Genomic DNA, 22,196 nt, shown 5'->3' on the forward strand with positions numbered 1-22,196 from the left:
TATAGGTAATCATTTTTTTTCTTTCTTATCTGCATTTCTAATTTTCTACAGTGAACTTGCATTATTTATTTCATATTTTAAAGACTTAGGGGCAGTAATCTCACAAAATTAAACTCTTCCCTCAGCAAAAAAGGCATCAGCAACCCCTCAAATAACTTCTGGCTAAGATTAAATTCCTAAAATCTTTGGTCAGCCACACATAGCAGGGAGCATAAAAATAGGGCAGAGCTCAAATTGTTTCAGCCAAGATCATGCTCATAAACTGACTTCCTGGGATTAGGACCCCACCATCTTCTCAATTAATAATCCTATGTAAACCTGTAGCATATCAATAAACAGGGAACATCACCATCGACTTTGTAGGGCTTTCTATAATGACTCAATCAAATAATGTATATAAAGTGTGTAGCATAGTGAACACAGTCTAGTACACAGTAAGTAATCAATAAGTGATAGTTAATATTATTTTTTTACCCAATCCAGACCTCACCCTTCACCTACCTAAACCTTTAAATACATTCCCCAAACTGCGACATTAACACACTTCCTTTAGCTGCATGCTTTGTCTCACACCCTTATTCCCCTTGGACACTGCTCAAGAAGGAAGCTCACCCAGTCATCTCTCTCTCCTGAACTTTCACCCCATATGGCTATGTGCTTTCTCTACCCAAACACCCAATGCCTATCTCCTTTCCCAACTTTTCTGTTCATACCCTCAGCAATCCCATCCCTTGGCAAACTGCTCTGTATCCCCTTCAATAAAACCTCCTTCACTGAAAAAACCATTTTCTCTATACCACATAATGAGGGACCATGAACTGTTTACTACAGGTCTGTGATGAGTACAGAAAGGAAGCGTAGGCACTATTTTTAATGTAAAACCTTTATGGCAATTTGGCAGAGTAATTTTATATCCATTCAATTTAATAATAAAAATTAGGGGCTTGTATTTTATATGGTTTTGTTCATACCATTTTTCTAGTAATTCATTTTTTATTTCATAAAAAATTGGTAAATTATAAATGGGAAATAAAAACAATACCCAGATCGTTCACCACAGAAAGTCTAAGCAGCAATATGCTACAGACCTATCTATCTGTACATTCTCCTAGATCCTCATAACTTGGGGCCTGGTTGTTGGTAAACATCCCCTTCCCAGTGAGACTTCAAAATCATCTCTCCTCTACCCTTGTGTTAATAGTTCCCATTACTCTGAATTTTATACCATTCAGCTATACCACTTCCTACTCCTCTTCATCAGTGCCAGATACCCATCTCCCCAACATATCCCTTCACTCACTGAAGCACCTGCTCACAAATTCCTTTCCAAGTCCTACCAACATCCTACCTAAGATCAATATCAACGTGGAGGTCCAACATCCCAGGTACTTAGTTCTTTGACCTTTCTCATCTTTAGAGACTGTTACCTCCATTCCCATTTCAACTACCATGTTTCCCTGAAAATAAGACAGAGTCTTATATTTATTTTTCCTCAAGAAGACACCCTAGGGCTTATTTCCAGGGGATGTGTTATATTTTTTTTAAGTACGGTGCAACAATCTACATTTATTCAAATATAGTTAAGTCATCTTCTTCTGGAACATCATCATAACTCTGCAAACCCCGAATTCCATCCTGAATTTCTTGCGACTATTTCCTTTAAAACCATTGGCTCCAATCTCTCATGTCGAGCAATAGAGCTTCCATGGGCAGATAAGAAGGGTTGCTCATCTTCTTTACCGCTCCGAGACAAAATGCATGGGTATAATGCGTAGCCACGTACTTCACTAGGTCTTATTTTTGGGGTAAAGCTCATATTGTGCAAATGCTTAGAAATCCTACTAGGGCTTATTTTATGGGTAGGTCTTATTTTCGGGGAAACACGGTACCAACTCTCATGACTACTCTTAAGACCCTGTCAACAACAGCAACAGCTCCACCTCTGGAATATGAAATTCACACATCACCCTCTCTGACCACAAGTGTATCCACCTACCTCTCACTCACTTACACTTGGTTCTTTGCCCTCAAAATCCCTTGATCCTCCTACTTGTCACCTATTCACCCATTCTTGACTTCATCTTCCCTTATCTAGCTGAGATTCCAGTATTCCTCAGCATTTTCTTACAGATATCCTCACCGGCCCCACTGACTTTCACCCCCGCATGCAAACCCTAACCCTGGCTCAATACAACTATATAACACTGGATCACTGGACATGGCTGGAAAGAAATCACCCACTGGATTGGTGCCACGATAAATTCACACTGTCCAAAGTATCTGGATCATGCTGCCTGACGATCTTCCTATAATTCCCTGTTCAGCTCTCTTTCTCATTATTATTTCATATCTCTGACCCTACTACCTCCCTCCTCTCTCAGCAAATGATCTTGCTTCCTACTTCTTAGAGAAAGTGAAATAATCAGATAGAACTGCCTCAACTTCCCACCACCAAATCTATCTCCTCCTGCACCCATTCTTTCTTCCTGTTACAACAAAAGTACTATCTTTCCTTCTTTCTAAAGCCAGCTTTTCTACCTGCGTAGCATCTTTTCATACCTTTTTTTTTTTTTTTTTTTGAGACAGAGTCTCGCTTTGTTGTCCAGGCTAGAGTGAGTGCCGTGGCGTCAGCCTAGCTCACAGCAACCTCAAACTCCTGGGCTCGAGCAATCCTTCTGCCTCAGCCTCCCGAGTAGCTGGGACTACAGGCATGCGCCACCATGCCTGGCTAATTTTTTATATATATATCAGTTGGCCAATTAATTTTTCTATTTATAGTAGAGACGGGGTCTCGCTCTTGCTCAGGCTGGTTTTGAACTCCTGACCTTGAGCAATCCACCCGCCTCGGCCTCCCAGAGATTTTCATACCTTTTCAATCAATTATCCCTTCTTTCCACAGTTTTCTTCAACCTCTCTCTCTACCTTCTCCTCACAGTAACATTTAAACAAGCACACAGATCTTTACAAATAAAAAAGACAAAACCTATTCACCCCCCTTCCCTCCTGTCTGCCCCTTCACAGCCAAACATCTTTGTTTAAATCCATACAGCTTCATAATGACCCTTTTAATGAATAGGTAATAGCTGTACATTGTACAAAACTGAAAGGGTACAGAAGTGTATACAGTGAAAAGTTTCCCCTGGGGGCCCAGTAGTATCTAGAGGTGTTCTATCAGAGGCAAACCTAAAACAAGAACTTTTCAAGCATTGCTATGTGTACTTTCTCACCCTCTGCTACAGTCTAAATCAGGGGTTCTCAAACTTTTTAAACGGGGCCAGTTCACTGTCCCTCAGACCATTGGAGGGCCACTGGAGAGTGCGGTGCACATTCCACACATGCACACTGTGGGCCTGTGACACACATGTGGCCTGTGTGCCATAGTTTGAGGATCCCTGGTTTAGTTCCCACCTTCTTTAAAACAGATATTACTGATGTCCTGACCCCTTTGTTGATACATACAATAGGTACTTCTCTCCTTTATCTCACTTGACCTTTTAGCAGCATTTTCACACTGCTGACCCTGTGCTCTCTCCACTCGATAAGCTCTCTACCCTTGACTTCCATAACACTCAATTTTTTTTTTTTTTTGAGACGGAGTCTCGCTTTGTTGCCCAGGCTAGAGTGAGTGCCATGGCATCAGCCTAGCTCACAGCAACCTCAAAATCCTGGGCTCAAGCAATCCTCCTGCCTCAGCCTCCTGAGTAGCTGGGACTACAGGCATGTGCCACCATGCCTGGCTAATTTTTTTCTCTATATATTAGTTGGCCAATTAATTTCTTTCTATTTATAGTAGAGACAGGGTCTTGCTCTTGCTTAGGCTGGTTTCGAACTCCTGACCTTGAGCAATCCCGCCCACCTCGGCCTCCCAGAGTGCTAGGATTACAGGCGTAAGCCACCGTGCCCGGCCTGGTGTCCTTTCTTCAGCTGACATTTAATGAGCTAACATTTAATGAGCATCTGCCAGGTTGTGGTCTAGATGCTGGTGAGACAGACACAAAACAAAGCATACAAAAATCCCTGCTCTCACACAGCTGAAGTTCTAGTGAGGGTAGCAGACAAGAAATAAGACAGGCCAGGCGTGGTGGCTCACGCCTGTAATCCTAGCACTCTGGGAGGCCAAGGTGGATGGATAGCTCAAGGTCAGGAGTTCGAAATCAGCCTGAGCAAGAGCGAAACCCCGTCTCTAACTAAAAATTGAAAGAAATTAATTGGCCAACTAAAAATATATAGAAAAAATTAGCCAGGCATGGTGGCACATGCCTTTAGTCCCAGTAACTTGGAGGCTGAGGCAGAAGGACTGCTTGAGCCCAGGAGTTTGAAGTTGCTGTGAGCTAGGCTGACGCCACGGCACTCTAGCTAGGGCAACAGAGTGAAAGTCTGTCTCAAAAAAAAAAAAAAAAAAAAGATAAATCAGTGCAATACACTGTATGTGATAGTGAGAAGAGCTAAGAGGAAAAAAATAAAGCAGGAAGGGGAATATACACGTGTGTATATATAATACACATACCCTACACACACAGGGGCCAGTAGGAACGGTAGTGGTGGTAAAGTATTAGGTAGGGAAGCCAAAGAAGAACTGACAACATGACTACTGAATAAAGAACTGAAGGGAGTAAGGGAGCAAGCCATATGGCTATGAGAGAAGAGCATCCCAATTTGAGAGAACAGCATGTACAAAAGCCCTATGGCAAGAACATGCCTAGACTTAAGGAAACAGAGAGGAGGAGAGTGTTTTGAAGTAGAGAGCTAGGAGGACAGTAACAGGTCAGAAAGGTAATGGGCTCATGTAGTAGTGTCCTATAGGGTACTGTAAAGGATTTTGGCTTTTCTTAGGGGAAGACTAGGTAGCCACAGGAGGATTATGAGGAAGGATATGATGTGACCTTAATTATATCTCTGGATGCTTCTCCTGTTTCCCAATTAACTCTTTTTCTCCTGCCCAGCCCTTAAATGTTGAAGTTTCTTATGTCCCCTTGTCAGGGCATTCTTCTCTCCCCTCTCTCCCTCATTGATTTCACTCACTTCCAGGGTTCCATGTGCTCTCTACATACGTATTCATGACTCCAAGCCAGCTCTCTCCACTGAACTCTAGACCCTTCTCTCCAAATGTCTCCTGGGGAAGATATTTCTACTGGATAGCTCACTTAAACACCTAAAATTCAACATTTCCAAACACAGTTTCTCCCCCTGCAACCTCTCTAAGGTTCCCTATTGAAGCAAATGGCTCCATAACTTCACCAGGCATTCAAGCCAGAAACCTGGCTGCCGTCTTTGACTCACCCCTTCCCCTCCCCCATACCCTAAAGTAGGCATTCTACCCCAGACTGCCATGGGTTTGCATCCTGGCTATGGTACTTACTAGTTGTGGGATACTGGACAAGTTACTTAACCTTTTTGTGCCTCAGTTTCCTCATCTGTAAGATGGGGATAAAAACTATACCTACTTCAATAACTTATTATCAAAAGTAAATGAATTAATTTATATAAAGTATTTAGAACAGTGCCTGGCACATAGTAAGTACTCCATGTATATTTACTATTATTATCCAAGTTATCACCATGTCCTACCAACTCTATCTCCTAATTAGCTATCAGTTATGCCCTTCTGTCACCCTTTAGTCCCTGCCCTAATCCAGGCCACTCACAGGGATTATTGTCCAACTCTCCTAACTGGACTCCTGGCCACTGATCTGTCCCCACCCAACTGGTCCTCCACATTACAGCCAAAGTGATCATTTAAAAACACAAACTTGTAGCAAAGAAATAATTACTGGAAAGAAAAAAAAAAAAAAAACACAAACTTGGCCGGGCGCGGTGGCTCACGCCTGTAATCCTAGCTCTCTGGGAGGCCGAGGCGGGCGGATTGCTCAAGGTCAGGAGTTCAAAACCAGCCTGAGCAAGAGCAAGACCCCGTCTCTACTATAAATAGAAAGAAATTAATTGGCCAACTGATATATATATATGTAAAAAAAATTAACCAGGCATGGTGGCACATGCCTGTAGTCCCAGCTACTTGGGAGGCTGAGGCAGGAGGATCGCTTGAGCCCAGGAGTTTGAGGTTGCTGTGAGCTAGGCTGATGCTATGGCACTCACTCTAGCCTGGACAACCAAGTGAGACTCTGTCTCAAAAAAAAAATAAAAAATAAAAACACAAACTTGTCCCATCAACCCATGCTTACAATACTTCATAGGCACTCTATTTTTCCTAAGGTAAAGCATAAAATGCCTTGCCTCTCTGGCTGAGCTCACCTCTTACCTCTCCCATATAGCATCAGCTACACAATTTGTGGGGCCTAGTACAAATGAAAAGTGGGAGCCCCTTGTTCAAAAAACAGAAAAAAAATCTCTTTCCTTCCTTCCTTGACCTCTCTCTCTCAACTTACCATGGGGCTTTTATATGCTATTTACTATCACACTCCCTTGGATATGAGAATACTCAAGGAACAAGTACAGACCCTCTTAGATGCCCTGGGGTGATGCGGTGATGCAGTGTGCATGTACCCAGCCCTGACTCTCTCCACACCTGCACCTAGGCCCAGAGCCCCAGGCAGACAGGCAACCAGCCAAGAACCTGTTTGGGGAGGCAAGGAGGCAGCAGGAGGTAAAACCACACACCACGCAGAGACAACCACCACAGAGCATTAAACCTCAAGCATGGGGCCCCATGTGACTATAGTGGTTGCACGCCCATGAAGCCAGCCCTGCTCTAAAAAGCCACTTGGGTTCTCAGTGCCATGCTCTTTCTAGCTTTGACCTCTGAGTTCATTATACGTGGCTCCCTCTGCCTGGAACATTCCTGCTCTTCCTCTTTCCTGCTGCTGTGGCATCCCCCACACAATATCCCTAATTCAGCTCTCACCATGCTTACTTGCAACTGCTCACCTTCTTGCTGTCTGTCCCCACCACATTTGGCAGACAATGCATCTTGTTCATCAAAAGTCTTCACCTTTTCCATCTCCCAGTCTTGCTTTACTTATTATTTAACCGAAGTCAACAAACATTCAGTGGGCTAGACAACTCCTCATATCAAGGAGGCAGACAGATGAAAATTAGGCTTCTAGCTGTACTGTCTCAGTACTTATCACCTGGGACCAAGGGTGGTAATGCTGATTTGCTCTGAGTGGCTTCCTTAGTGAAGAAGACAACTTTTATACCACCAATTCTCAAGATTAAGATGAATTATCCCCAATGTGTACTGCAGAGTCTAGCATATAATAGTCACTCAATTAATATTTATTAAGTATATGAGTGCATAAATTCAACAAATATTGACTGAGCATAGACACTTCTCTCACAGAGTAAACATTCTAGAGGGGAAGACAGAGAAGCACTGTCAGAAGAATTTCATGGGTGCTATAAAGTAAAAAAAGCAGGTAAATATGGTAAGTGTATGAGTGAATTTGAAGTCTGCATAAAAGGAACTGTGAAAAAAAACTAAGCTACAAACTTTACATATATTATCACATTTAATCTCCAAAACAAATCAGGGCATTCTGTACAGTATTCAGAGACATTAAAGCACAGAGGTTAAAAGTACAGACTTGGGGCTCGTAATGGTAATTCATGCCTTTAATTCTAGCACTTTGGGAGGCCAAGGCAGGAGGATCGCTTGAGGCTTAAAGCCAGGAGTTTGAGACCACCCTGGGCAACATAACAAGATTCCATCCCTATAAAAAAAATAGAAAAATCAGCCAGGCATGGTGGTGCACACCTGTAGTCCCAGCTACTTGGGAGGCTGAGGAAGGAAGATTACTTGTGCCCAGAAGTTTGAGGTTGCAGTGAGCTATGATGATGCCACTGTACTCTAGCCTGGGGAACAGAGCAAGACCCTGTCTCAAAAAAACAAAAAAAAGTATAGACTTGGGAGCCAAACTGCCTGAGTTTGAATCTTACCTCTTCTGCTAACTAGCTATGTAAACTTAGGCAATTTACTTAACCTCTCTGTGCCTCAGTTTCTGCATCTGTGAGATAGAAGTATTAAGAGTACTCACTTTATATGGTGGTTATGAGTATTAAATGAGCTAAAACAGGTAAAATAAAGTTACCTGGCATATGATAAGTACTAGCTATCAATACCATCATTAATATCATTCTAATTTAACAGATGAGAAATCTGAGTCTGAGTGATTAAGTAAATTGTTGGCAATTACAAAACTAAGAAGCAGCAGAGCAGGATAAAAATTCAAGTCTTCGTGACTCCACTATACCACTACACTATTCAACCAGAATATAACATGCAGTAATTAGCAGAGTCAAGTCCTATGAAAACATAAAAGTAGGCACTCAATTCTTCCAGGGCTGTGGAACTGAGTGGGAGCTGAGGGCTGGAGAAGCCTGAGAGGTGATGAGGCTGCACAAGATCCTTCTGTTTTGTTATCTGTTTGACTTCTGCTCTCTGAGGTTGCCCAAGGAGCCAGCTCCTGTCACCATCTGTGCCCTGGGGAAAGCCAATATCTTCATTCACAAATAAAGAGGAAAAAGCATATTTCACCTTCCTTCATTCAAAAAATATCAGAAAAACTCAAGTCAATTTCTGATTTCTTGTAACAGCCTTGACCAGATAAGCAAAATCTATAAAACCAGAAGCTGAGGCATCTACCATTCCCATCAGTCTGTTCCCCTGTTGAGGGTTAGGGTCAAGACATGAGAACTCCTGGAGTGGGACAGAACTTTGCCAAAGAGCAACTTGTGGACATGTCAGTTCACTGAGCAAAAGCTGCTCGACCTTGAGGGGGACAATAAGAGATGTCTGCCAAGGGACCCCACCTTGAAGCCTGAGGGCTACAGCCTGGATGTCTGCAAACCGTCCAAGACCAGGAAGAGAAAATGATCAAAGGATGTCAGCCCAGCAGATAAGAGCAGTTTGCTATTCTAAGCCTGAGGCAACGGTTCCTATCCCACTCCTGGGGTTCTCATGTCTCCACCCTAACCCTCAACATTCCCTTACCCCCTACCTCCTAGACCCGTGGAGGGATGCAAAGGACACTGAGCAAGTTCCAGTACACCTGGGAAGTTTCTCCTTTGTCTACCCAGTCCCTGGCACAAGTCTGTCATATAGCAGGCTTCACTAAACTCTGGATGCACCAACAGAACCACTTCATATGCACTTACATGCACACAATAAGCTTTTATCTCTATATCCAAAAAACAAACAAACAACCAACCTCAGTCATTGCCCCTATTAGTCTGTTCCCCTTTATACTAAACTCCTCAAAAAGGAGTCATTCTTGAGTTCTTTCTTTCATAACCTCAATCCAATCTATCAGCAAAATCCTTTGTCAATACAGATGCAAAGATTCAGAGTCCAACCACTTATCATGACTGACTCTGGTCCAAGGCACCATTGCCTAACCAGATCAGTGTTTCTCAAATTTTAGGGATCAGAAATACCTGGAGGGCTTGTTAAGACATGGATTCCTGGGGCCAATCCCCAGAGATCCTGATTCAGTAGGTCTGTGGTGGGCTTATGAATGTGCATTTCTAACGAGCTCCCAGGTGATTTTGATGCTTTAAGGAATAATGATCTACAGTAGCCCCCAAATTCTCCCTGCTTCCATTTTGCTCCTCACTTTGAGTCTGTCTTCACAACTGCCAAAACCTAAATCAGATCAAGACTCTCCTTTACTCAAACCCTTCTGTGGGTCCTATCCAGAGTAAAAACCAAGTCCTTACAATGGCCTATGGGCCCTATAACTGTAGTTGGTTCTCAAACTTTAGCATGTATTAGAATCATCTGAAGAGCTGTTAAACCATAGATTCCTGGGATTCATTTCCAAAGATTTTGATTAAGTAAGTCTAGGGTAGGATCCAAGAATTGGCCTAACTAGTTCCCAGATGATGCTGGTTCTGCTGGTCCACAGACCACATTTGGAGAATTACTACCCTACATGATCTTTGCCCCCCCCCACCCTTAACCTCAGCTTCTACTATTCTCCCCTCCCTCACTCTGTTCCTATAACATTGGCCTCCTTGCTGTTACTGAAACGGTAACATGTCAGGCCTGTTCCCCACTCCAGCCCTTTATTTCCTCTACCTGGAACACTCTTCCCCCACTTACCAGTATGGTTCCCTCCCTTACTTTCCTTCAGGTTCATATGTAGCCCATTTGTAATCACCTTATATAAAATAATCATGCCTCCAACCCTTAGAGTGACACTCCTTCTCTGGCTCACCCTGCTTTACTTTTTTCTAGATCATTTATTATCACTTGGCACACTGTACAACTATTAGTTTACTATCTCATGTTCATGGTATCTCTACACCCCCCCTCCCGCACCCAAAACAATGCCTGGAACATAGCACATATCTGTTGAATAAGTAAGTATATAAATGAATGAATCCATCTTATTTTCTAGTCTAAGATTATCTAGAAGTCACAGCCTGTGTCTTATTCATCTCTATCTCTCACAGTTCTTAGCTTACTCCTTGGCAAACAGTAACTATTCAATATTTATTGCATGAGTGTTCTAGATGACAGTCAGATACGAGTTATCTACTGTGCCAGGGACTGAGTGAGATGCTTTACAGATACTTTTTAAGCCTCATAACAACCATATGAAATAAGGATTATCTGTATTTTAAAGCTGAGAAAAATGGAAGCTTCAGAGAGATGAAATGACCCGCCCAAGGTCACAGAGCTAATAAGTGGAAGAGCTAGGATTCCAGGCCAGGTTTCCCTGACTCCCAGGCCTTGCTTTCACCACTGTGCATCACTGTCTCTGCTTCCAAAACAAACTTTCATTTAGCTGCCATAAGTCAGTACTGGACATTATGCCTATAGACCTTCCATTGTCTCCTGAATTTCCATGTTACCCCTCTCAAGGACACTGATCACCTATGCTTTGGTGCATATTCGCCATCCCAAACTTGTTTCAGGTGGGCTGGTGCAAAAATTATGCTACCCCAGCGGTGAAGGAACAGTTCAGTATCTTGACTGTGGGGATTACGTGAATCTATAAATGTGATAAAAGTATGGAGAACTAAATACACACACACACACACAAAAATGAGTGCATATAAAACTGGTGAAACTACAGTAAGATTAGTAGATTGTGCCAATGTCAGATTCCTGATTTTCATATTGTAGTAGAGTTACACAAGATGTTACCATGGGGGAAATGTGGTGAGGGGTACACAAGACACCCCCCCAATATATTTTTTGAAGCTTCCTATGAACCTATAATCATTTGAAAATAAAAAGTTATTTTAAGGCCAGGCGTGGTGGCTCATGCCTGTAATCCTAGCACTCTGGGAGGCCAAGGCGGGCGGACTGCTCGAAGTCAGGAGTTCGAAACCAGCCTAAGCAAGAGCAAGACCCCATCTCTGCTATAAATAGAAAGAAATTAATTGGCCAACTAATATATATAGAAAAAATTAGCCGGGCATGGTGGCACATGCCTGTAGTCCCAGCTACTCAGGAGGCTGAGGCAGGAGGATTGCTTGAGCCCAGGAGTTTGAGGTTGCTGTGAGCTAGGCTGATGCCACAGCATTCACTCTAGCCTGGGCAACAAAGTGAGACTCTGTCTCAAAAAAAAAGAAAAAAGTTATTTTAAAAAATGATGCTACTCCAAAGAGACATCCTATGAATCCTTATAGAGAACCCTGTCCTTCTGACCCTTCTAATTCCACAAAACCTTCTCCAGGCAGCAATTCTGTAGCCCAAACATTATATCTAGAAAGCCCTGAATATGAATGCTGAAACTCCTCTTCCCTTTGCCACACATTCCCAAAGCTATAGGTTACCCTTTTGCTGCAACAAAAACAATGGTGTTCACTTTAACCTGATTTCACTTGGAACAAAAATGTGGAGCATGGATGAATTTATAAACACTGACTTTCCCTATCATCCACAATTTCTAACAACTTAACCTGAATAGTGCTTTATACTGTCTATAGTTCTGTATTCTATAGCAAGAATCTGAGAGACCCAGATTTGACTCCTGGTAGAGCAGTTAACCAGATATGTAGCTTTGGGCAAGTTATTTAACCTAATGGGGGAAAACAGTAGCTCCAAAGAGCCATTGTAAGGATTAACCAGTCACTTCTGGTTCTAGAACAATATGGAGTAGACACACTTTGCCCTATTTCTCCCATTAAGTACACTAAAAACCTTGGACATTATATATGAGACAAAATAAGAAGACTGAAAGGTGGAAAGATAGTAGACCAACTAGGGACAGCAGGATCCACCCACCTAGCAGGTGTTGGTGTCACCAGAGATCAAGTGGGGAACCTGTACACTTCCTCCCTGACCTGGCAGTAATAAAGTAGTATCTCCTTCCTGCCACTGGGGTGCAGTATCTGAAGAAGCCTGCAAAAACATTAGTTTTAAATAAAATACAGTCTCATAACATAAGGTCTGAAATGTCCAGAATAAAATTAAAATAATCACTCATCATATCAAGAATAAGGAAAATCACAACTTGAAGGAAAAAAGAAAATCTATAGATATCAACACTGAGATGACACAGATGTTGGAATTATCTGACAGGGATTTTAAAGGAACAATCATAAAAATGCTTCAGTGAGCAATTATGAACATGCCTGAAACAACACAGCAAGCCCCCATCTCTACAAAAAAAAATTAAATTGGCTAGGTGTGGTGATGCACGCCTGTAGCTACTTGGGAAGTTGAGGCAGAAAGAGCCCTTGAGCCCAGAGGTTCAAGGTTACAATGAGCTAAGATTTTTGCCAACAAAAAAAATAGAAAGTCTCTTCAAATAAATGGAAGATATGGAAAAGAATCCAATGAAACTTTTAGAACTGAAAAATAACTTAAATGAAAGTTATTAAAGTAACTTAAATGAAAACTCATTAGACAAGCTAATAGTAGAATGAAGACAATAGAGCAAAGAATCAGTAAATTTGAAGATAGAATAGAAATGACTCAATCTGAACAACAGAAAGAAAATAGATTGAAAAAAATGAATACAGCCTCAGCAACTTATGGGACTACAACAAAAGAGAAACCCAAAGAAATCCACACTGAGACACTAATCAAACTACTGAAAGCAGTGAGAGAGAAATGACACACTACCTAAAGGAGAACACCAATCCAAATGACAAAGGCTCTCTCATCAGAAACCACGGAGGCAAAAAGGAAGTAGCAAAACAGTTTTCAAGTGCTGAACCAACTGGAAACCCAGAATTTGATATCAAGTGAAAAGATTCTCCAGGAAATCAAGACATTCTTAGATGAAGGAAAACTAAAAGTATTATTGCCAACAGACCTATACTAAAAGAATGGGTAAAGGAAGAAAGGAAGGAAAGGAGGAATCTTGAAACACCGGGAAGAAAGAACAAGGGAAAGAGTAAAAATATGGATCAACAGAATATACTTTCCTTCTCTTGAGTTTTCTAAATCATTTTTGATGGTTGAAGCAAAAATTAAAACATTGTCTGATGTGGTTCTCAATGTACATAGAATATTTAAGATTAATTACATTATAAACAAAGCAGCATAAAGGCATGTAAAAAGTAAAAGTTTCTACTCTTCAATCAAAGTGGTAAAATGTCAACACCAGTTGATTGTGGTAAATTGTATGTATAATTAATAAATAGAACAAGTACTGGAAAAGCTATACAAAGAGATACACTGAAAAACACTATAGATAAATCAAAATGGAATTCTTAAAAAGGTATAAGTAACCTACATGAAGGCAGGAAAAAGAAAACAGAGACCCAAAGAACAGAGGGAACAAAAAGGAAAGAAAAAAAAAAAAGACAGGCTGGACATGGTGGCTCATGTCTGTAATCCCAGCACTTTGGGAGCCTTAGATGGGAGGATCACTTGAGGCCAGGATTTTGAGACCAACCAAAGCAACATAGCAAGATCCCATCTCTACAAAAAGAGGAGCAAAATAAACCCAAAGGAAGGAAATAGTAAAGCACAGAAATCAATGAAATTGAAAACTAACAGTAGAGAAAGACAATGAAACAAAAAGCTTGTTCTCTGGGGGGGGGGGGGGAATAATCAATAAAACTGACAGACTTCTACCAAGTCTGACAAATAAAAAGACACAAATTTTTAATATCAGAAATGAAACAAGATATTACTACAGAGCCTGCAAATATCAAAAAGATAATAAAGGGAATACTATGAACAATTCCACAAACATAAATTTGACATCTTAGATTAAATGGATCAATTCCTTGGAAAATACAAACCACTATAACACAGACAATATAAAATAGATAATTTGAATAGTCTTATAACTATTAAATAGAATTCATAATTTTTAAAACTCCCAAAAAGATTAAATAAAGATAATTAGGCAAAGTGCTTAGCATAGTAATTGGTACCTTAACTAATGCTCAACAAATGATAGCTATAACAATTCTATTTAAATCATCACAACCTCTCAGGGAAACTGAGGCTTCACAGAGATGAAATCCTTCGCTAATAAGTAACAGAACCAGAATTTGAACCCAGATGTGAAACCAGTGCATTTTCCTCTAGAGTTTAGAATCCACACCACAGCTACCCTCTTGGGGATGGGTCAACCAATACTTCTTTCAAAAACAGGAAAACTGTAAAGTGAGGGTTTTTTTCTGTCAAAACCCCACACCAATAAATGTTTGCTAATTTTCTCCAATGTATGGCAATGATTCTCAAATGTTAGGGTACATCAGAATGACCTGTTTAAAATATAGATTGCTGAGTCCCAGCCCAAGACTTTGAATTTTTAACAAATTCATAGTTAAGATGTTAGCCTATCTCTCCCCCAATATCAGAAGCTATCACACTCTAAAGAAGGGGAAGGAATTGAGACAGGATAATATTCTAAATCAGTGATACTGGAAGGTGGGCCCTGCTCACCTACTGAATCAAACACTGTGGCTGGGGCCCAACTATCTCGTGTTTTAACAGGTCTTCCAAGTGATTCTGATGCACACTAAAGTTTGAGAACCACTGTTCTAATAAATCAAAGTGTTTTTGTAAAACCTAGCTTCTTACAGGAAGAATGAAGCTGTAACATATTTTTTCCACTTTTGAGAATCTGTGATCTGGGATCAGATAATTCAAAGTTGAAACCCACACTCAGAAAGTCACTTAACTTCCACGAGTTCCCGATTCTCATCAGAAAAATGGAATAGTTGCCTCCCTTCCTATGACCTTTCCAGGAAGTAATTGGGCATTACATTCCATAATCCCTAATTGGACTTCAAGAAATCTATACTATGGAAGTCACTAGAGATGTGAACAGATAGATTTCTATCACTTCTAGACGTTTATGGATTTAAAATTTGTAGGCTTAACTATCATAAGCAATGACAAAAACTATCAAAGCAATCTTTAGTAATTTCCTTTTTTTTTTTTTTGTGAGACAGGGTCTTGCTCCGACACCCAGACTGAAAAACTGTAGCATGATCATAGCTCACTGTAACCTCCAACTCGTAGGCTCCAGTGATCCTCCTGGCTCAGCTTTCCAAGTAGGTGGGAATACAGGTGTGCACCACCACGCCGGGCTATTTTTGTTGTTGTTGTTGTTGTAGAGACAGGGGTCTCACTGTACTGCCCAGCCTGATCTTGAACTCCCAGCCTCAAGCGATCCTCCTGCCATGGCCTCCAAAAGTGCTAGGATTACAGGAGTGAGCCACTGTGCCCAGCAATATTTAGTAATTTTCAATTGTGCTGAAGTACAAACTTAAATGGAGCACTGTGAGCCTGTTGTGCTCTGTGTGTGTGTGTATGTGTGTGCGCACGTTCAATGCACTGAGTAAGCAAGAGTACCCACCCACCAAGGACCTGATTCTCAGCTAGCTTCCTTGTTCTGTGGCAGCCCATAAAGAGAAGCATGATAAGAGATAAAAAAAAAAAAAATTTGGTTTGGGAAAAAAAATTAAAGCAGTTAACTTGTTTCAAAAATTAAAGCAGTTAACTTGTTTCAGAGTATGCACAGAAACAGAGGACTCACTGCAGAAATGTGATTAAAGAGGGGCCTGGCCCATAAGCCCATTTCCATATTTGTAGGTTTGGAATTCTTAAGAACCTCAATGGTGCTCCTTGTAAATGTCAAGTATCTACTGTGCAAAGACGTACACCACAATGTTTTTCTTTTTGTCTTAGCCAGCACTCATATCAATATGCAAAACATTTCCAGAACCCCTAAAGTTTCCTCACATTATTTCTAATATAAAAAAGTACAAATAATGTGAGCGTCCAACCATAAAATAAATGGCCAAATAACCAGTGACACATATATATGGTTGAATATCAGAAATCTGGTTTAGCTAAATATTTGACAACCAGGCAAATACTCACATTATAATGGTAAGTAGGAATAAAAAATAGGTTACAAAATGGCATTTAAAATATAATCCCAGCTGGGCGCGGTGGCTCACGCCTGTAATCCTAGCACTCTGGGAGGCCGAAGCGGGCGGATTGCTCGAGGTAAGGAGATCGAAACCAGCCTGAGCAAGAGCAAGACTCCGTCTCTACTATAAAAATAGAAAGAAATTAATTGGTCAACTAATATATATATAGAAAAAATTAGCCGGGCATGGTGGCACATGCCTGTAGTCCCAGCTTCTCAGGAGGCTGAGGCAGGAGGATTGCTTGAGCTCAGGAGATTTAGGTTGCTGTGAGCTAGGCTAACGCCACGGCACTCACTCTAGCCTGGGCAACAAAGCGAGACTCTGTCTTAAAAAAAATAAATAAATAATTTTAAAAAATAAAAATAAAAAAATAAAATATAATCTCATTTTGTAAAAATATGTGTATAAGTAAAAAGACAAGAGTTAATGCAACAAAAAGCTTAATAGTGGATTGTGCCAGGTAGTAGACTCATAGGTGACTTTTATTTCTTTCTTTATTCTTTTTCTGTATTTTCTATAATGAGAATGTCTCACCTAAATAACCAGGGGAAATTAACATCTTTTAAAACAAAAATATCAGCCAGGTGTGGTGGCTTATGCCTGTAATCCCAGCACTCTGGGAGGCCAAGGCAGTTAGATCACTTGAGGTCAGGAGTTCTAGACCAGCCTAACCAAGAGCAAGACCCCATCTTTACTAAATATAGAAAAATTAGCTGAGCATGGTGGTGGCACACACCTGTAGTCCCAGCCTTGCGGGAGGCTGAGGCAGGAGGATCACTTGAGCCAAGGAGTTTGAGGTTGCAGTGACCTATGATGATGCCATTGCACTCTACCCCGGGCAACAGAGACTCTGTCAATCGATCAATCAAAGAAAAATATCTAACTTTCAGGCTTGAGTGTAAATTAAATGACTTATGGAAAGTCCTTGCCATGGGTTTTGGCACACATAAGCACGCAGGAAATATTCATTCCTGTTCCTTGTTCCCCAGAGTAAGGAGTTAGGGTATACATATTGTGGGCAGGAGCCCATTTTCCAGGTCTGAACCTACCTATACACTTCCTATACAATCCAAAGTAAAGGCCACAGGCAATAGATTTTTTTCACGAAGACTCATTCATTCAAAAATATACTCAGCATTTATTATATGTGTAGGTAGGTTCTGGGGACAGCAAAAATGAAAAGACAACATCTCTGCCCTCAGGGAGCTCTGGCTCATAAGTGACACAGACATATTTATGACTATGGTATGATGGAGTAATTACTTTTTAACAAGGATGCACAGGAAGTGCAATGGGAACCCAGAGGAAGGAGACCTTTCACAGAGGAGGTATTCTGTGAGTTGTAAAAGAGAGAACATTAATGGGAATAGCATGTGCAGAGACAAAAAGGCATAAAGGAGTATAAAATTTTCCCAAAACTATAGGTAGTTCAGGCTTGCTAGGACATAAAGAACAAGAGGGAAGAGTGGTAGAAAATGAGACTGAACAAGTAGATCACAATAGGTCTTGTCTGTCACATAAAGGAGACTGAATTTTATCTTGTACAGGAACCACTGAAAGAAGAATTTTAAGCTGAGAAATGACTTGATCAGCACTAGTAAAGATGCCAGGAATCCTGAAAGACATCTTAATCCCCACTTATTTTCAGGGCAAAGGAAAAGGCCCCACCCTCTAGGTTTGTCCTCTCTTAAATAATATGAGGCAGTAAACAGAACTTTTTGCAGGGCACACAGCAAATATTCAATAAAGATTGGTTAAATATGAATTTGGACGCATTGCATGGGGGTTGTCCCTGCTGAGGGCAGGATTTTAGCAGCACCAGCACCTTTAGTCTGTCTTAGACATAACAGGAACAGCTGCTCTGGTGGGGACTAGTAACAACTGAAAATTCTAGAATCTAACATACAACAGGAGAAGGGCACCATATACTGTTTTGTTATGTGTACCCAGTGTACAAAGCCCTCTTAAGGATCTTTCCATAGCTGGGTGGGATTTAAAGCCCAATAATGGGATATTATAGTTGTATTCCACACACTAACCCCTCTGGAATCCTGGGTGACAGGTGCTCATGTGCGCACATGGTTAACTGAAGTGAATTTTTAGTGGTTTCACTCATGCTGTTTTACCCATCTATTGTGTTTAATTTAATTTTTTTGGATGCTTCTGAAGATAAATACTGTAGAAATAAAATACTGTTGCATTTCTGCCTCCATTTATCGAGTGCATGCAAACTGCTTCACATAGTCAGGAAGGATATATTTGATATAGTTTATAGGTGAAGACAATGAAGCTCACACAGGCAAAGCAACTTGCTCAAGGTCACTCTGATAATAAGTTACAAAGCCACAACTGAAATCCATGTTTGTTTCACCTAAACATCTCAAAAATGCAGTACTGTATCCCCCAAAGCCAGTGTCTGAAGCAAAACACAATTGCCAGAATACAAAAATGATACTTTCTTTGTGGCTGGAGAGGAAGGGTTATAAATCTAAAATTACATATATTCAAAAGAAGGGTGCAAAGAAGAAATACGTAGGGGAAAACAGAGAAAGAGGAGAAACCAGAGGCCAATGTCAGCTAGGCCCTGGTCTGCAAGGAGGGATGGAAGAACCTGGATCTGGGAGTGGGGTTGGAATTAATTCTTTGGGGTGGAGGGCGGTTCCTGAGCTAGAACCTAACTAGAGCTGAGAAAAGGAGTTAGTGAACACACCTGGCCGCTACATCCTGTCCATCCCTTACCTGCCATGAAACCAGTCCTGGCACATGTCACACTCAATCATGAAGCGAGTCACATCATAAGGCAGCCGGCACAGGCAATACACCGGCACTGAGGCCATCTTCACCTGGCCTTGGAGGGTTCTGTGGCGGGCCAGGTTCGTAGTGCGAAGAGGGGCGGGAGGCAGCGGCACGTGTCCTCTCTGGATGATGGCTGAGCACAAACAACACTTTTTACAGAGTGAATCAGACCCCCAACCCCAGCAACAACCCTCAGTTCTAGAATGGGGAGTTAGCGCCGCTGGGATGCAACACAGCTAGTGCGACTGTAGCAGGCAACAAGAAAAAGTCCACCGGGCCTTCAGAATTTCTTTCACACGTAGAGGACCGAGCGCCCCCACCCCACTACACACACACCTTCTTCAGCCGCGGAGTCAGAGATAACTTCTTCCCGGGTTTCAGGGAACTATCTGAAGGATTTTCGGGAAGCTTCTTTAATCCCTCACTGAACCCTCTCCTTGCCTCCCAGGGCTTCCTTCATTATGACGCAAATCACAGCTAAAGAATGAGGCTGGGGGTACCTCAAGAAAACACCCACCTCTCACCCCCCAAAATAGAGATAACTAGAGAGAGATGAGAGATCCTTGAAAGACTGCTCAGGTTATTCGAAAATTACCTCAAAGCCCTCAGAAACAAGGCAGAAAAGGCTAGGCGCCCAACTCAAATCACAGTTCTGGGGTCGTGTTCTAAGAGTTTAAATGATCCTTTCCTTCACTCTCAATAATATTTCTTCCTCGACCACCAGAAGTCTAATCACCCACAAAACTGAAATAAATCTCAATTTCAAAACTGATCAGCTCGTCCTCTATTTCAAAATGACAGGGTTCTCGTTGCACCCCTGAAACTAAAAAGGATCTCTTTAAAACCCCTAAAACTGACCAGAATTTCTTCTAAGCAAAGATTTTTTTTTCACCGCTCAGAAACTGGAAGGCATCTCCTCACAGCCCCCTTAAACTGATGAAGAGGGCTCCCCAGTCCCCTCAAATTTTCAGGGATCTCTTTCTAGATACTGAAACTGACAGGAATATCCTTGCAGCCCCTGAAACTTACGAGAATCTCTTCACGCCTCCCCAACTGACAGGAGCCTCCTCACGCCCCAAACCTGACAAGAATGTCTTCAGTCCCGAATCCTACAGGCACCTTCTCATGCCCAGAGCAGCAGGGACTCCTCACACCCGCGGAGCTCAGTCCCAGCGACTCGCCGGCGACCGGGCTGGCTCCGGGGTAGCGCTGTGCCTTGCTCAGCGGAGGCTTGCCGGGCAGTTCCGGCCCCAGCGCCAGCGCGCGCCGAATTCTGGGATCGTCACTGTAACGCAGTGAACCTCGCTACCCTTCCCCTTGAACCACTCGCTGAGTCGAGCGGCGCCAGCCGGCCGGCGGTGCTTCAGGGCAGCCTTCTCCACAACACTCCCCTAGCCTGGCCGCTCGGGCCTAGTCCAGTGGCCGCCTGGCGAACGAGCAAGTGGCGTCGTTGCTGGGCCGTCAGGAGATAGCCTCAAGCAAACCAATGAGGAAGATCAACTGGCCGCCAGATCCAAGAAAGACGGCCCGAAAAGTCGCTGGGACTAGCCTGGGGGCGGTGGTAGGTAATTCAGAGTAGTTAATAAAGTTTATTCAAAACAACGAGGAAGTTAAGGCGGAGAGGAGAGGAGAAATATGGGGTAAACAGCCGCCATATTGAGAGTGGCGGCGCTGCCACGGAGAGCCCGGGCGGCCGCCATCTTATGAGGGCTGGGTACGCGATTACCTCGCGGCGGAGGCTGGGAACCTGGAGCTACCGGCTCGCCGTGACGTCACCAGGGGCGGGGCGCCACCTTGAGAAAGGGGGGCGGTGCTTAGCTGCCTTTGGACTTGCTTGTCTCTTCAAGGTGCCCAATTGCTGCTGAAGACCTTGAGCCGTGGGGCGGGGAAACCGCCATCTTAAGCGAGGCAGACGCTTGGCTCCATTTTAAGTGGGGCCAGGAACTTCCTAGCCTTCCCCTTTCTCTGATCAAACAGGGAGTTAAACAACCCTCACACGCACACTCCTCCTCCCCCAGCCTTCTCCTCCTATGAGAGGAAGTGAACTCTGTGACTCCATACTGCAAAATTAATAGTTGGTGGCAGGGGCGGGCTTTAGCTGGGGTAGTGGCGGAGTACTCACTGCGACTCCCGTCCATTGAACACCTCCAGCGGACTAGGCTCTTTCCCACGGTCTTCGGGTCCTTTATTCTTCACCCTATGAGGGAAGCTCTGTGATTATCCACAAATGAGGACGCAGGCTTAGAGAAGCCAAGTGATTTGAGTTTCAAAGCAGGGAAATTGAACCTCGCGCCCTGTACTAGCCCCGCGTTCTGTCTACAGTCCCTCAGTGTACTTCCTCCATAAAGATTCTGCCAAATTCTCAGCACCCCCTGAACTATCTCTTTGACCCTACTGTTTTACTTCAGTGTACATATAGTTCAAGGATGTCCATGCACCTGTTCCTCAGTTATCTGACTACAGCCTGAGGGGGGAGTGGGAGGAGAAATTAAATGAGGTGCTGACACACGGGCTTCAAGATGGCGCTGATTTTCTCAAACGTTCTAGAAATTTCTCTAGGAGTTCTCTTACTCTTTCACTTTCTTAAAGGGTCCCAGTGCTTTAAAAAAGAAAATGTGTGGGCGCACACTAATTTCCTAATCAGTGATGGTAGGTTATGCCCTGGGGATACAATGATAAAAAGAGGGCCTCTGCAGTGGGAAATTACCAGACAGTGGCTGGGGATAAGCTTGCAAGTAAACAATTAGAATACAAGATTTATTCAACAAGCCATGATTTTGGGGTGTATAAAAAAAGTAAAAATATAAAAGTAAATAATAAAATGTTAAAAAGAAAAGAAATTTAAAAAAAGAATACAAGACCTAGTAAGCACACAAATACCTCCTGCCAAATTACCTTTGCAAAGTGCAAAATGAAGCTAAGAAAGCCTCCTCAGATGCTGTAAGGAAGACGTCAGAGAGACTTGGAGGATATATAAAAGTTCACTAAAACAAGCAAAAACATTATACACAAAAGGATCGGCATGTACAAATGCATGGAGGCACATGGGAAAATATTTACTAAAACAACTTGAATTTTGTTGA

The 22,196-nt window shown here is 42.4% G+C and overlaps 1 protein-coding gene across 3 annotated transcripts in view; it reads right to left on the reverse strand.

Moving 5' to 3' along the window:
* PHF8 (PHD finger protein 8) overlaps positions 1–21,869 on the reverse strand; it is a 113,676-nt gene extending 91,807 nt beyond the window's left edge. For 2 of the 3 annotated variants that reach the window (XM_012756847.3, XM_012756852.3), the window contains exons 1-2: positions 21,236–21,869; positions 19,057–19,246 (exon numbers count right to left, since the gene is read on the reverse strand). In XM_012756847.3, coding sequence (XP_012612301.1) covers positions 19,057–19,246; positions 21,236–21,251 — 206 coding nt within the window. In that variant the 5' untranslated portion in view covers positions 21,252–21,869. The remainder of the gene's footprint in view (positions 1–19,056; positions 19,247–21,235) is intronic. The other variant, XM_012756853.3, reaches the window with a different exon arrangement.
* Positions 21,870–22,196: the final 327 nt, after the last annotated feature.

The sequence above is a fragment of the Microcebus murinus genome, chromosome X (genome assembly GCF_040939455.1).
Source record: "Microcebus murinus isolate Inina chromosome X, M.murinus_Inina_mat1.0, whole genome shotgun sequence".
NCBI lineage: Eukaryota > Metazoa > Chordata > Mammalia > Primates > Cheirogaleidae > Microcebus > Microcebus murinus.